The sequence below is a fragment of the Mus caroli genome, unplaced genomic scaffold (genome assembly GCF_978045245.1).
Source record: "Mus caroli unplaced genomic scaffold, Mus_caroli_1 scaffold_7, whole genome shotgun sequence".
In the NCBI taxonomy this organism is placed as follows: domain Eukaryota; kingdom Metazoa; phylum Chordata; class Mammalia; order Rodentia; family Muridae; genus Mus; species Mus caroli.
The window spans coordinates 8,351,007-8,367,111 of NW_028227262.1; the positions used below are offsets into that span (position 1 = coordinate 8,351,007).

The window sequence follows — 16,105 nt, forward strand, 5'->3', positions numbered from 1 at the left end:
TGCTGTGTATTTTCCAGGGTCTGTGAGCAAGTGCGTGTAACTCGTGCTGCCTAACTTGGCTCTTCTTACATCTGGCTTGTAATCTTCCATGCCTTGGCTGAATGCAAAGGTAAGAGACTGTCCTCATTTTCCAAGAAAGACATCTTTCCTCTTCTTCCCATTTGTGTAACCTCAAGAATCTTACACTTAGCTACACCATTCTTATAATACAGGTAAAATCAGTTACATTCAAAAAGTGTGCATACATATACATTTTAAGACTTTGGTCTGTCACGGTCTTGCATTTCTACCCAACATTAGTATAATAACTTGTTATTTAGTCTTTGTGACAGCTTTGTGAACTAGGTTTTCAGGTCAGAAAAATGGGTACAAAAGGAGTAACGTATGTGCTAATCTGAAAAGGCCTATCTTATGAGTGCTCAAGTTCACAAACTATTGTCATTTTCAGTTCTGTGGTTTTTGATTTTAGACACCAGGTCTCATGTATCCCAGGCATTTCTTAGGCTGGCATGGAACTCCTGATACTCATGTCTGCACCTCTCAAGTGCTGGGATTAGAGGTATATGGCCTGATAGTTAGCTTTCACAAACTACTGGGTATGTGCTCACACATATGCACACAGTTGTCTGCACATGGGTTTGCAAATTTGCTTTCCTATCATACTCAGCCTTCTCAGAGTTAAGTTCAGAACTATTCAAGTCAGGCTGCAAAAGTCAAACTGGTCATAGAACGTAAGTGGACCTAAGTTTGTATCCTTGTATCCTGCATCCTAGACAACTTGATTGCTCCTTAAAACACTACAGTGATTTATAACCCACTAAAAAGTCAGACTATTTGGTGAGAGGATCCAGGGATATGCACTTAAACAGCTTTTTCAAATGATTTTTCATTTATACTAGATCTTGAGAATCATAAATGTCTCAACTTAAAAACATACAAAATGATGAGGAATTATATATGTGAAGCCTGACTATCTTCTCACAGACTTTAAGACTACCTATATAAATCTGTGAGTCGTTGATGTTCACTGTTATAGATCATAAGCCACAGTTTGCTTTACTATGCACGAGAGTTATATAAGAATAAATAGCAACAGAAGAGTTTGGGGGAAGGAGATAAGAATGCAAGCACACTGAAGCCTTCAGAAGGCAGCAAACACAATTAGGTAGAGCCTGGGATGGAGGGGCTTAGATACCATCAAGTAAAGTCTGGGATGAAAGACTTAGATGTACCTGTTGACGTTTTTAATGCTTTCTAGTAACATGAGAAGCTCAAGTTCACACAGAATTGCCATTAGGTACATTCATAAGCCAATGTGACAAACTGGCTCAAGAATAGGAATCTATATCTGGGAAGTCCACTTAAGAAGGCTCACCAATGTACTTTTGGTCAAAAGATATATTCTTAGCCAGTGCATATCTTGAGTTGTGGTCCAGTATCCAGCAGTGCGTTTCTTTTTCTGCCCCAATATCATGTACCCCAAAGATAGCACCAGAACTACGTTTAAAGCATTAACCTCTTGATTCTGATTATGTTTTTTTTTCCTGCCTAGGCAAACTTTAGCGTGAGTTATGCATACTCATTTTTATGGGCTTGCATTTCTGACTGACACTTTATGTTTGAGATAACTCACTTATCAGCACTCACTCGTATCTCTCTCCAACATTCCCAGCCAAATTCTCACGCTTTGAACTAGGACGAGTTAAGAGCTGGAAGAAGTTTCACTGTATACATTTAAAAACTGTAGTTCTCCGAAAGGGTTCAAAAGAGCTAACCAACTGTGACTCAAGTAAAAAGGAATAAAGAGATCGACACTATGAGCTACCACTGAATAAATGACAAGAGACCTGTCTAGAAAAGTGATGCCAATTACAGGAAAAACAAGACCCCGAAGAGAGTAAAGCCAGTTACAATCTGAAACAAGACACACACAGCTCTGTTACTGTCAGAGCTTTGCTTCTAAAGCCTACATTAAAATGTTTAACACATTCACAACTGGCCTGACCAGAATTTGATGAAGTACAACAAAGTTAAGTGTAGAACTAACCTCTCAATTTATTGGTTATTTTTCAATAGAAAATATTTTTTTCATTTTGTCAAATATTCAAAGAACTCAACTTTGAAAATTGACATTAACAGAAATTGAATCTACGGAGATAATTGTCAGCTACAAAAAGAGAAAGCAACCACCATCAAGCGTCAGAGCTTCTTCCTAAATGTCTGACTAAGTTTATCTGAGAGTCAAACCAGTCAAAATAGCATAGTCAAATCAAATCTTATCTCAATGGGAAGACATCTCTACTGAGTACTAAAACTGGACCAGCAAAACTTCCCTTATTTAGTTGGAAAAAAATTTTTTAACAAGTCAAATTCTATTAAACACCAGTACTGCAAAGGTATGGTTCCTGTGTAAGCCAACCAACCTTTCTTTCCTCTCTCCATTCCTTTCCTTCCTTTCCTTCCTCCACCCGTCCCTCCCTCCCTCCTCCTTCTCTTCCTTCTCCTCTTCTCACCGCCCCCCCCACAACCCCATCACACATTATAACCCAGGCTGGCTCTGACCTCATAATCCCCCTACTCCAGCACCACAATGGCTATTTTTGTTGATATGCACCTCCATGGCTGGCTGTAGAATTCCTTTGTAATAACCCTTTGTCAGTTGCTGGGGCTGGAGAGACGGACGGGTCAGTAGCTACAAACCCTTACTAATCCTGTAGCATAGCCAGTTCAGGTCTCACACTCATTTCAATCACCTATAACTCCAGCCCAGGAAGCTCCAACACCCTCTGCTGGCTTCCAAGGGTGCCTATTCTCATATGAATGCACATGCACACATACATACTTTATTTAAAAACAAAAACAAAACAACAACATTGAAGCAACAATGATCTTGAAGGTAGATTTAGATAATCTTCAGTTATCAGTGATCTAAAAATAAACAAAACACATTATGAACATGAAATTTCCCTCTAATGAGGGTGCAGGTGAATTCCCTTTATGGGAACCATCACAGAGAACGTTTTAAAAATGTTTTATTCTTTATCTTTCTGTGTATGGGTGGCAGGCTGTATGCGTGAAAGCACAGCACGTGCACGATAGAAAATGAACACAGTCCCCGAGCAAGAGCAGCCTGAGCGCTTAACCACTCAGCCGTCTTTCCAGTTCCATACGATATATTTTAAAAAGCAACAACAACAAAAAATGCCAACATCATGTCAGATTTGTATGTTCTCAGACTTATCCATAGCCGCTTTTCTTTGCTTTAAACATTTTAGGCTCTCCCCAATCTCAAGGGACTGGGGGGAGTAAATATTTTATTTAACGGATATTTCTTTTCCATCCACATATCCTGCCAGCCAGCACCTACAAAGAGCAAGGCGCTCAGCCAAAATTTTCTAAGGGAAATGTTACGGGTAAGATGGGGAGGCTGAGAACTTGATTTCTCTTCTAAGGAAAACTGTTGAGGCCTGACATGGTCTCTAGTTTCTTTCACTCCAAGTCTTAGAAAGAAAATACCTCACAAGGCATAAAATACTCAGTAGGCTCTCTCCTTCCAAAGTTTGGGGTCCCTGCTATAAAGACTGGACCCTAAAACACTAACCCCACAATTGGGGGAAGGGGCTATGGCATACTTTTATTTTGATCCTCTGAAATTCTTTGGATCAAAACAAGCAAGAAGACCAGTTTCTTTCTTTCTTTATTCCCATCACTTTCAAAAGGTGATAAGCAGTCCACAAACTGGCCAAAAGACAAAATACCCACCCTCAAACCTCTCTGTGATGTCAAACTTCCTCCAGGTTTATCAAAGTGTATAGTATAGGCCTGGAGAGTAGAAATACTTGCCGTAGCCTTTGCATAAATAAATGTGCCTTACAATGACCTCAGGAGAGGGAAACAATTTATTAAAAGCCTTTTAACCCCAAACCACAAGCTTCTTGCATAAAATCACTCCAGTGTTCTCTAAGTTACCTGTGGAGGACAGAAAGGCATTCCGTACATTTTTAGATGCCCTTGAGAAAAAGGGATCTTTGGGTAAAAAAAGGACATTTTGAAAAATGGAGATGGAAGGAGGGAGAGAGGGTGTGTGTGTGTCTGTGTGTGTGTGTGTGTGTGTGTGTGTGTGTGTGTATGGAGAGGGTGAGAGACAGACAGAAAAATAAGATGAGTAGGGAGAAATTCTACAAGACAAATAAATAGACTTAACTAGGGAAAGGAGAGAGATGGCTAGCTACATTTAACTGTAAAGTATTTCAAACAGTGAATGTCTACTACACTGCATATTCTTTGGGTAGCTCCCTCAAGTCTAAAGTCAACTTTACTGTCATGAACCTATATAACCACATTACTTCTCTCCATCCAAATTTGGCCAGCTGTGTAACATGATTATATTGGTTTGGGAATTTTATTAATGATTTCCAGGGTGATATGTGAAAACCTAGGTTATTTATCTTTAATCTGAAACGTAAATGTAAAATAACATGCCTTGACTCAAGTGGCTATCTGTGCCATGCTCAGATAAAAGCCATTGCCCATGGAATGCATGCATTACTTTAAAATGAATGGTGTAGATCCATACTTATAGATATAGACACGAGAAACCATGTCATATATGAAGTGTATTCTTTCATTAATTATCCAATGAACGTTGAGCTCCATCTAGAATTAATGAATCCATGGACTATGATGGAAAATGACTTCTGACACTCTGAGACTTCTTCACCATGGAACTCCAGGGTTCTGTGTACAGGACAGAGCCCCATCCCCATCTCCTGTTTCCTTCTGCTCTTATGACTGATGTCTATAGAAGCATAGTGACAGGTGACTGGATGGATCTTCACAGATGACACTAACAGGTCTGCCCCTTTCGTTGCCAGTGTTAGGAACACAACATCCTACCTTACAAATGTAAGTACTTTCATTGTCAAAGAGGACACACTGATCACCCTGGTCACATGATATGGAGACAGATGTAATCCTTGTCACAAAGAAAGCCTGGAAAGACAGACTGCAGTTAACTATGACACTGCCATGAATCAGATGTACAGACTCTTCCCTAACACTGCTAAATTTCGCCAGATTAAAAATAACTACGTTTGCATCTTCAAATACTGATGAAACCACTAAGAGAAGAAAATGGCAAACATACAGTTGCCAACTGCGTGAGTGGGACAAAAGGCATAATCAAAGTTATGCCAGCACCAGAAGTACAGTCTGGGACATGGGAACCTGAGTCTCTTTTCCTCATAGGTAAAGATGTAATGTCATCCTGCTGAAAATGTAAAGCACCAGTGGCCAATTCGGTGGCCATCAGCCACAAGTGTTACCTGACTCACAAGCAGGGGGGTAGAAAAAACTGAAACTGCCTTTAGTGTAAAACACATCTTAGATATTTAGCTCACTACAAGCTAACGGTAACGTGTCTCCATTTTCTCCTTAACTACCTGCTGGGTCAACTATAGTATTACTATAAATTGTATTTTCCCTTTAGTCCTTTTATGTAAGTTAAATATGGTGTTTTTTCCCCATTAGTTTATTTACTTATTTATTCATTTTACACAGCTGACTATAACACATACAGAGAACCACAGCTACATCTGTGTTTTATTCTTACTAGATATATAAGGCGCTCACCTAGGAGGCCAGCAGGACTGCTTTCATCAAAGCCACTGGGTGACACTGTTCTCCACAAAACTGACACAACGAAGTCAATTTCCCGGCAAGGCAAAAAAAGACACATGTACAGGATGTGTACGAGTCACACATGCAAGTGTGCACACACGCTTACACGTGTAAATACACACAAGCATGACCGCCATGGCCGTGTATCTCGTTCAGACCACTCATTATCTCAGGGTAAAAGGCTTGACAGGCCTTGGACTCTCATCGTTCTGTTCGGGACTTGCAGATTTGACAGCTCGAATGATCGTTCATGGGTCCCCTAATGGAAGGCAGCTAGGATGGAATCAGCCATGAAGGAGGAAGTTAGTTTGGGGCCTTTCTCAAAAGGCTTTCAGTCCTTACAATCATAAGGCTCTCATAGGCTCCCTTAATATCACATGTACTTACATTTTTATGGCTTCTGGAGGAAGCCGGGCAAACTAATCTAGGGGAACACAAACAGCTGTTTTCACTTACAAAGAGGGTTTTATGGCTTCTACGGTCATTTTTGTGTGGGTTGAGTTTGAAATCCTAAACATCTTTCTTTCAATCAATTTCCTTGAAAACAAACAAACAAACAAAACAACCAAATAGCTGTGTATAAGTGGCCACTGGAAACCTCAGTGGGGCAAAATGATGACTCTGCAGGTAGACTCTGCAATGCCGTATAAACATTCATAGGAGGGACAAAGCTAACAGCAAAGCACTCCTACCCCAGAGCCTGTCTGGAATTCGCCATTTCATTTCCATAGGGTAAGACGTTCTGTGTTATTTTTACTTCGGATGTACAGTCTTCTAAATCAGACTGGCGATCCCGGTTTGGTCCCATAGGTAAAATTGCAAATGATGTCTAGGCTTGGCACTATTCACCACAGTCCCTTCCTGACTGTGTCCCAGGCAGCCAGAGCTAGCTGACTGACCTTCGGTTCAGTTACATGTCCCTGGTCTTCCCTCCATGCCCCTCCCTGTGAAATCAGGCTCCCTCAGATCTTCTCACCACAGCCTAGCCCTGTGTGGAGCATCATTCAACATCGCTCTCTAAAGATCCAAGAATGCATTCTTTTAACATATAATGTGTCCTATGTCCAGTAGTATTTTATCTTTACTTCAAAACCTACTGTCAGTACACACTTGTTTCCATTTCTAATAAAACACTCTGCATTTCCAAAGGTAAAGATGCTTCACATTTAAAACATTTGTGTTTAACATTTCAGTGCTGGAGAATTTCCATTTATCTGACAGTATGGCAACCTTATATAAAATCAAATGAAATTTTCCATAAAATTTCAAACACGAAATTTTGCAACAAATGAAGGGGTCCTAGATCCCGATGTAAAACCTGCTCTAAGAAGGTATTAGCTACATTTCCCTAAGCTATTTCTTTCTCTTTAGCTTTCTGCGATAGGGTCTCACGTAGCTTGGTTATCCTCAACCTTTGTATGAAGTTGAAATCTGCCCTCCTGCTGCAACCTCCCAAGGGCTAAGATTGACAGACGTGAGACTCCACATTCCACTCCCCCCACATTTCTCTCATGGTCATTCACACATTTACTGAGCTTTCCCCTTATATGCAGACGCCTAATTTCCCAGGTGCTATGCTAAACCCTGGAGAGACATGGGCTGTATCTTCTCTGTGTGTACAGTTTTGACACAGGTGGACAATTTTAGCACAACATTTAGCACAAGGCCTGGTGCACAAACGTGCTGACATGAGAGTTGGCGTGTTGACCGACACAAGGCCTAAATGGATCACATTAGCTTAAAGGAGTGTTTCCTTTTAAAATAGTACTATATACAGGATAAATAGTGTAACCAATTCATGTTTTTGACAATTATCCACCTGTGAAAAACCCATATCAGCACCTCTTTTAGAATCTCACCCATGGGAATAAAACTCTGTGTATTTTATGTTGCAAACAGCACAAACTTAGATGCTTAGCCCAGAGTTAAAGCGATGATCAAAGATGGCCTTACAAAAAAAAAAAAAAAAAAAAGACAGAAAAAAAATTGTAAAAAAAAAAAATTACTTCCAGTAAAAATATCCTCAACAACAAAAGTCCATAAAAGCAGTTGTTTCCTATCACAGAAAGGAATAGAACGGTATCGGTTCATTGGAAATTTAACAACCTTAACAACACACCTAAAATGTGAGAACACAGAAATTTGGGGGCTCTCTGGGGTTCTCCAGAATTATTTGCTAGGACTTCACTAGACAGATGAATGTGGAGTGCAGGCACAAGTTGTGGTTTCAGTCAGCATGCAGAGCTTTTAGAAAATACGATTATTAAATATCACACAGAAAAAAGGGAAGGAGGAAGACGCCATGGGTCAGAGATCCACAGGAACTAAGAAGCAATCCATCACAAGTGTGTGTGTGAGTAAGTATCTGTCCGCAATGCTAAAGAAACATTGCTAGTGGCCCAGTGCAAATGTTTCAGCTTGTCAAAGTCTCTCCAGACACGACGCAACACAATAGTGGCATTGATCCGGGGTGCTCACACCCATGTTCTCTGAAAAACGCAACTTCCACCCTAATCCCCCAACAAACTCACTCCTTTAAAGGGGTCAAATAATGGGAGTTTTCAATGAAGTCAACATAAACTCCGGCAAGCTGTGGCCAGCACGAACCATATTAATTAAAGAAATTTTAAAATAGAAGTGGGCTTATTGGCTTGATACCCACATACCCCCGACAGCAGAAGGATTTCTAACACAGAGAGTTCAGTGTGGCAAGGGCATTAGGTATCTAGGAGCTTGCAGCCATGATTCTCAGAGCTAAATCTCTGAATGGAATTACAACAAATTCACACAAATGTCACAACAGATATAATCCGTGTTTTCCATACCACTGTCCTTCACCCAGCCCAAGTGTCCCCTCCCCCCAGGCTTTTCCAGATGTATTTCATACACAGAGTCACTGTTCTGGTTGTTTATTTAATTAACATGACAGCCCAGCACACACTGTTTCTTTCAGTTCTACAGTTAAACTTTTTACACTTTAGACTCAAGACAGAAAGAGTAAAGTGACTGTTTTCACTCCTTCCAACCTCTGGAAATTTATATAGATTCTCTGACTATTTCTGCCAGTTAAAATGGTCCTTTGCTATGCTTTAAATATCAGTATTCACAAAGTTAAAAAAAAAAAAAAAAAAGGTCACGGGAAAACAAAACATTATTTTCCCCACTTTTCCCAGGAGAATAAGAAAACCTTGTTTTACCTTTTCAGAGGTTGACATTAATTAATTTTAATTCTGTCAGCAAGCCATAATCAATATTTCTGTTTCTATCATTATAAACTGAGGAATAATAATGAGATATGATAGAAGCCACAATTTAAAGAGCCACAGTTCTTAAATGTGTTCAATGTAAGAAACATCAAAATACATTTAGAAATTTAAAGTGTGCTACATTGTCTATGTTCGGAAATAGGATATGGCTTTATCCGTGATAGAGTCCTTGTCCGGCACACGTGAGGTCACAGGTTCAATTCCCAACATCACCAAAACATTTCTGCCATTTTAAATACTGAATTTCTACTAAGGCTGCCTGCAGGACTCTATGATGGATCGATCAGTGGGTAAAGACACTTGCCACCAAGCCTGATGACCGGAGAGAGATGCCCAGGACCCACATGGTAGACGGGAGAGCTAAATCCTGCGAGTTGTCCTCTGAACTCCCAAACATACACACTATAGTGAGTATGTATGCATAAACTCATGCTTACTGCACACATGTAACCGAAAAACAAACTGTCTCAAAAATTATTTGAGAAGAAATATTTCTGTACTTTGTACTGGGAAAGCTATCAAGTTCTATTTGTTTTAAAGTAATGGCATTTAAGAAAGCCCACCATATGCCAACCCTCCAGTGAGTACCAAAAAGAAACCATTATCCTATCTTTTTTTTTTTTTTTATTGTTTGCATGGGAGGTTGGAGGCACTGTAAAATACCCTTTTCACACCAGTGGTTAACAACTTGACCCTCTCTGCTACCGAACTTATATTCCAATGCAAGTACATTTACATAGGCTAGTGATTCTCAATGGAACGCTTAAAGAAATAGTCTCAGGAGAGTATAGCTTTTGCTTTAGTAAGGCAAACAATATATCCTGTACATTTCTGACTGCCTTTGTGTCTATCACAAAGAAATTAGTCATTAATGTGGCTCAAAGACATTCGTGGGGGAAGCAGGATGACTTCTGCCTTTTCCCTATGAAACCCTATATTTAACGTATTAAATTCTTAACTTGTAAGTATAATAAAATTACATTTGGTTTGGAATCCATTAGAAATGAATGGGCAAGCTGGATTCAGTAATTTCAGAGAAGAGAATGTCCAGTAGTGTTCTGTGAGGCATACAAGAGAACAGGCATGCCTCAAGTATTTTCCAAAAGTTGAGAGTTGCAGAACTAACTGGTGTTGAAAATAAAACTTATTGGTCACGGTCATTCAATAAATGCTGGGTACTTCTGCATATTGGATGTTGGCACTGGTGCAGAATCAAATTGACAAGGTTATAACTGTCTGTCGCCAAATGTGAGAATTCACTTCCAGAGGACATAGACACCTTAGCAAGCCCCAGGCTTCCCAGACCATCAGCCTAAAATGTGTCATTTAGCACACACATCTAAGAACCTACGCTCAGTCTTGAGGATACAGGGTTGGCGAGACTGGGCAACAAAGATGTTGTCAACTTTGTTCCTCATTAGAAGACACTTGCCTTAGGACACACCTGGTGCCTACCCCAATTCTCTGACCAAAATCTAGACCTGCATTTCCTTTCTTTGCTGCAAATTATCTGTGCTACAAATTCATTTCTACGGGGAATATATAATCCTAGACTTCAGGGGAGGAGAGAGAGAAGGACAGAGGGAGGTCTGCTTGTCTTATGAGAGTTTCAGCATATATTCTTTGGTGCCTCTTTAGAGAGAGAATTCACAAGCAGTGCTCACTGTCACCCACACAGAGAAGAGCAATGTCCCAACTCTCTCACCTTTACATTCCACAATGGGCAACAGCTATGTCAGTCGGTTCTTAAGAAACCTCTGTCTTTCGTGCCTTCCAGCACTATTTAAAACTCACTGGTTGCCTACAAGAACTGCCTTGTTCAGAAAAGAACTAACCAGACAGCACCCGGGGAAGTGGTAGCTGTTCATTTTATACTTATGTTCATTCTGGACTTCGTCAAGTATGCAAACGATCATGGCACCCTTTGCCCCTTAATCAGAAGTTTGCTTCCTTGTGATAAAAAAGATAAGCCATTTACTATATGGCTCCCAACCTTTTCACAGAGTTCGGCCAACGTATGAGTTGTCACCTCACCCTACTTCAGAAGATACTACTCCACGTCAGCACCGCCCAGTACCCACAATTATGTGTAGCAACACCTTTAATGGCTCATATATAAAAACCAGGCTTCAAGGGTCCCGCATGCACCCAGGGCCTCCTGTCAGCCTGAGTGAGAGTGTCTTGATTTACAACCTTCTTCATCAACACAGCCTTGAAGAAGAAGAATTCCCAAAGAAAATGATCGGGATAGATGATAAACGTGCACTATCCAAGTAATTACTGCTTTTCAGGATGCCAAGTTCAATGACAAGAGGTAAGATCATCCCAGTCCCTCTCCAGGGAGAGGAAAAAAAACCTGCACACATGTCTAGTCTATGTTCATCAGCAAAGCTGCTCTGGTCACCTGGAGGCCTTCTGATCTCAAATCCACTCTGAACTCTCTTAATCCAAAACGTCAGAAATTTAATTCTGAGGGCTAAGTGGCATCACTGCAGAGTCAAATTACTTCTGATTCAATCCAGATTTTTCCTATAAGCTAGGCTTCAATGTTGGCAAGGACGACATCACATTTCCCTTTAAGTTAAAGACAAGTGTGTTATCAGGTGTTTTTAATAGTCAAACTTTCATTCAAAAACATATCTCTCTCTCTCTCTCTCTCTCTCTCTCTCTCTCTCTCTCTCTCTCTCTCTCCTGCATCCATCAGTACATAACTCGTTATAACAATTTCCAAATTTCTATACAAAGCATCAGTCAGTGGCCTGTATTTTCCCTTGACTCTTAGAACAGATATAAACCCAGAAATATTTGTTTCTGCTAAACAAAAAGTTAAATAAGTACATTTGTTTTACAGTAAGCGCAAGCATGCACTGCTGTCATCCAGTCCACAACAGAAAGTCCACGAGCTATCCATCTGGGTAATCAGCTCAGAGACAACCCAACCACTCACACCATATGGTGACTGATATATTTCTAAGGGATAGCTAACATTTATCCCTAGGATAACCCTAAAAGAAAACGCTTACTATATCATAGGGACAGCCTTTCAATCTGAAAGTCATCCTAAGGGGATCATGGGTAGGTATGAATTTAAATAGAAAAAAAAAAGTGCAAATTTCTATTTAGAGTGCAGAATCAGCTTTTCCAACCCCTTCAACAAATGTCAGCCCTGGTGGAGAAAACTGAAGCAAAGACCTTAGGTACAGCTTGTGTTTAAAATTGGAAATGGCTCTCCTAAACTATGCAGGGTAACTGTCCCATGACACTAAAGATGTTTGCAATCCCCTCCCCCAAATAATTACTGGGAAACTGCTGCACAAACTTCACTCCAAATTCCACTCCCCCACCTCCTCCTTCCTCCAAGACACATATCGCTAGCAATCCTAAGAGAGTCTGGATCAATACTTCCTGCAAACCCTGAGGAAGTCTCTTGAATGTCTGTCTCTCCATTTGGGTGTATAAACGCCCATGAGGAAGGTTACTTTTCTGAATGAACAATAAAAGCATTGCGCCCAATTCTGTACCATTCTAAAGTTCACACATAGCCCTAAAGTGTAAAGCCTCAGTTCAGAGTTCAACACAGTGGTGTGTAGCAACTAAAGTATATCTAAAAGCAGACTGGCTGCCATCTGATGCTGTGTCTCTAAACAAGAGTCACTGCGAAAACAGCCCCTGACCATCCAGGATGCCTGCCTGGCTACTGAAACTTCCTTACTAGTTTTTGTAACTGTTTACCTGGCACTTGATAAGAAAAAATTATCTCTTTAAAGACACAGAAATATAGAAGACGCAAGTGCTGAAAACTACTTGCAATAAATAAATAACTTCCAAAAATTCAGGGAGGACAGAAATGCTTCAAGAAACGCAGGGAATCAAAAACCAGGTGTAGGAGATTTGAAAACATGGCCCAGCTGTGGAAGTCCGAGTAAGGCCACTCTGTTTTTTTACTTTTTCCTGTTTTCTGTTGTTCTGGCTGTAAATTACTCCAAGAGACCGAGAACGGGCGAAAAAAAGAAAAAAGAAATCTTTCTTAGTACAGTGTAAAGTTTTACTGTTTGGCAGGCTGGCTTCCCGGCCGCCTGCGCCCCACTCCCTGCACTTTGACTGTTTCAAGTTTCCCAGGAGCAACCCCAAAGGCGCAGCCCCAGCTTACCTGCTCCCTGGGTATGCAGGGCAGGGAGGTCCTCCGGTGAGACTTGCTACTGCAGCCGGACATCTCGCCGGCCACTACCGAGCTGGACCGCCTCCTCCTCTTCCACCCCGGAATCTCTTCCTTGGTCCTCGCGCTCAACTGGGACCCAAACCGCTCCCTGGGCGGAGCCGGCCCGGAGCACTGCGGCAGGATCTGCTCGGCGTACCTGGCCAGCAGCAGCCCAAGCACGGCCGCCAAGTATGCCAGGTAAGGTCTCCAGGCGACCTTGAACCTCTCCAAAGAAACCAGGGCCACCGTCCTGAGCACGCTAGTCCAGGCGACCATGAGGACTCCCAGCCTCAGCCTCAGCACCAGCCATGTCGCGCCACCTAGGCAGCTGAGCAGGACCCCCGCGGCGGGCAGCGACAGCAGGCGACCGTCCCCCACGCCCAAGGAGAGCTGCACCAGCGCTTCCCCGGCGCAGCAGGCGGCCAACAGCGCGACGGCCAGAGGCAGGCGCACCCCGGCGCGCAGCAGGCACAAGCCCATCCAGAAGAAGGCGCACAGGAGACTGAAGAGCAGTGCGGCCGGCTGCAGCCAAGGGCTGAGCTGCGCGCCGCCCCCGGGAGCACCTCCCCGAGGGCCGGGGAAGACGCCCCCTCGGGCTCCTTCCTCCTCCTCCTCCTCGGCCGCCGCCTCCTGACTCGTCTCCAGCTCGCCTCCGACCTCCCCGCCGACCAGCCTCACCAGCAGCGCCAGCAGCACCGACAGGGAGCCCGCGCACAGCGCCGAGGAGAGTTGAGGCGAGCGCCGGAGCGGCTGCAGCGCCAGGGCTCCCCAACAACAGCCGGAGCCCCGACGGGATGGGGAGGACTCGCCACGATGGCGGTGGTCCCCTCTTGCCACCCGGGCGGGACTCGCCCCTCCGAGGCCCGGCTTGGCTAGGTCTTGGGCGGCCTCGCCCCGCACTGCCATGCTCTGCGGACAACCCCCACCCGTCCCACTCGCGCGTCCGCGCTCTTCTCGAGCCCACACTCTCGGAATCACTTCTTCTGGATCTAAGCGAAGTTCCAGCCTTGCAGAGAACTCAAGAGTGCGAGCTGAAGACTTCAAGTTGGCAGCTAGCTGGATCAGCCTTGGAATTTTCAACCCCCACCCCTCTCCTTTTCTCTTTCTCTCTCTCTCTCTCCCTCTCCCTCTCTCCTTTCCTTTCTCTCTTAAAAGTCCTCCGCTCCACCCTCAGCCAGAGTTTATACCCTGCGGGGTCTCTTCCTACTTCGGAATTTTAACACTTGCTCAACTCACTGAGTGCTCAGGGACCGCTGATGCTGCGGCAGGCTGGGGCACTGGGCGAGCTCAGGCCATTCTTGGGCGTTCAGGGCCGGTAGGTGTCTGACCTCCCCTTCTCCCTTCCCTCACTCCCCCCCCCCCCGCGCGCGCGCCGCATATTCTCTCTCTCTCTCTCTCTCTCTCTCTCTCTCTCTCTCTCTCTCTCTCTCTCTCTCTCTCTCTCTCTCTCTCTCCCTCCCTCCCTCCCTCCCTCCCCGTCTCCCGACTCCTTCCGACTCTTCCCTCTCCCTTCTCCCCCCTTTCCCCCTCCCCCTTTCTTTCTTTACCTCTCCCAATTTTCCTCTTTCTCCTCTCTCGCCAGCTTGCTCTCCTTGATGGACCTCACCCCACCCCCACCCCGAGCTTGGGCGCTGCCCCAGGATGCAGACCCCTTGTTTTGCAGAGGTAGGAAGCAGAGCCTTCCAGCCTCTCTCTACCCAGTTCATGACAAAAAGTAGGATGAAAGGGGGAAAAAGAAAGGAAGAAAGAAAGAAAGAAAGAAAGAAGGGAGGGTGGGTGGGTGGAAAGGAAGGAAGGAAGAAAGGGAGAGAGGAAGGAAGGAGAGAGAGAGAGAGAGAGAGAGAAACTGAGACCAATTGCAGAAGTTGCTAAGTTTCACCCAAGAACACAGTGTGAGGAGAGAGGCTGCAGTATCAGAGAGGAGGAGAGAGATCTGTGAGCTGGTGAGGAATGGGTAGGAACAGGAAGAAAATGAGGCCGTTTTCTTGTTTTTCTTTAAATAGTCATCTTTCCTTTTGATGCATGGTGGCTGCTGTTTTTGCAAGGGAGAAAACAGTGGAACTGAGTGCTTAAAACTCCAAGAGAGGCCTCTGCAGGGGCCACAGTTCTGCTTCTTGCTGGGTTTTAAGGGAACTCCCTAGGAACTCCCTAGGCTCAAGCATGGGAGTTACTGCTCAGGGCTGGACTACTCCATTTCTAGAGATGGGTCCTACCAGCTAAAGAGAGGGGGTGGGTGGGGGTGGTCATGGCAGCCCTGATGCTGGGATCTGTGGATGGCTCTGAGGGATGAAAGCTTGCATGCTAGCTCATGTTCTTGAAAAATGGCACTTCTGTCTGAGCTTTTAAACAGGAGAAGATCCTGGGCATGAGAGTGTGCCCTCCCTCTGGATAGCTGGAAACCCATCTCAAAGGCTTATTCACACTCTGCTCCAGGTGGAAGGTCTGTTTGCCACAGAGAAGCCACGCCCATCTTTTAAAGCTACATTTTAATTATTTGTGTAAGTCTGTGTGAGAGATCACAAGACAACTCATGGGAGGCAGCTCTCTCCTTTCCAAGGCCCAGAGGACTAAGCTAAGGTCTTTAAGCTTAATGGTAAACACCTTCCCTGCTACCCACTGAGGCATCTTGAAGGCCCAAACATGCTTGTCTTAGTGTTTCTCTACCTCTACCTACTCTACTCTCTGGGAGAATCTCAGAGGTACCTAGTGCACAAAGCCAGTTTCTTTGTGTTTTGTTTTTTATTTAATACAGGCAGGGAATATAGAGCGAGAAGAATAAAAAGATGAGAAAGGAATAGAGAGATGGCTCAGCAATCAAGAGCCCCTATACTGCTCTTTTAGAGAACCCAAGGAGTTCCTAGCACCCACATCTGGTGGCACAGAGCCACCTGCATTTAACTCTAGTTCCAGAGGATCTGATGCCCTCATCTGGACTCCACGGGTATCTGCACTCACACATGTT

At 43.7% G+C, this 16,105-nt stretch overlaps 1 protein-coding gene across 1 annotated transcript in view; it reads right to left on the bottom strand.

Moving 5' to 3' along the window:
• The window catches only part of Pde3a (phosphodiesterase 3A), a 243,166-nt gene extending 228,702 nt beyond the window's left edge, over positions 1–14,464 (bottom strand). Inside the window, exon 1 of the mRNA XM_021165315.3 lies at positions 13,096–14,464. Within this exon, the coding sequence (XP_021020974.1) occupies positions 13,096–14,049 (954 nt within the window). The 5' untranslated portion in view covers positions 14,050–14,464. The remainder of the gene's footprint in view (positions 1–13,095) is intronic.
• Between the last annotated feature and the right edge of the window lie 1,641 nt (positions 14,465–16,105).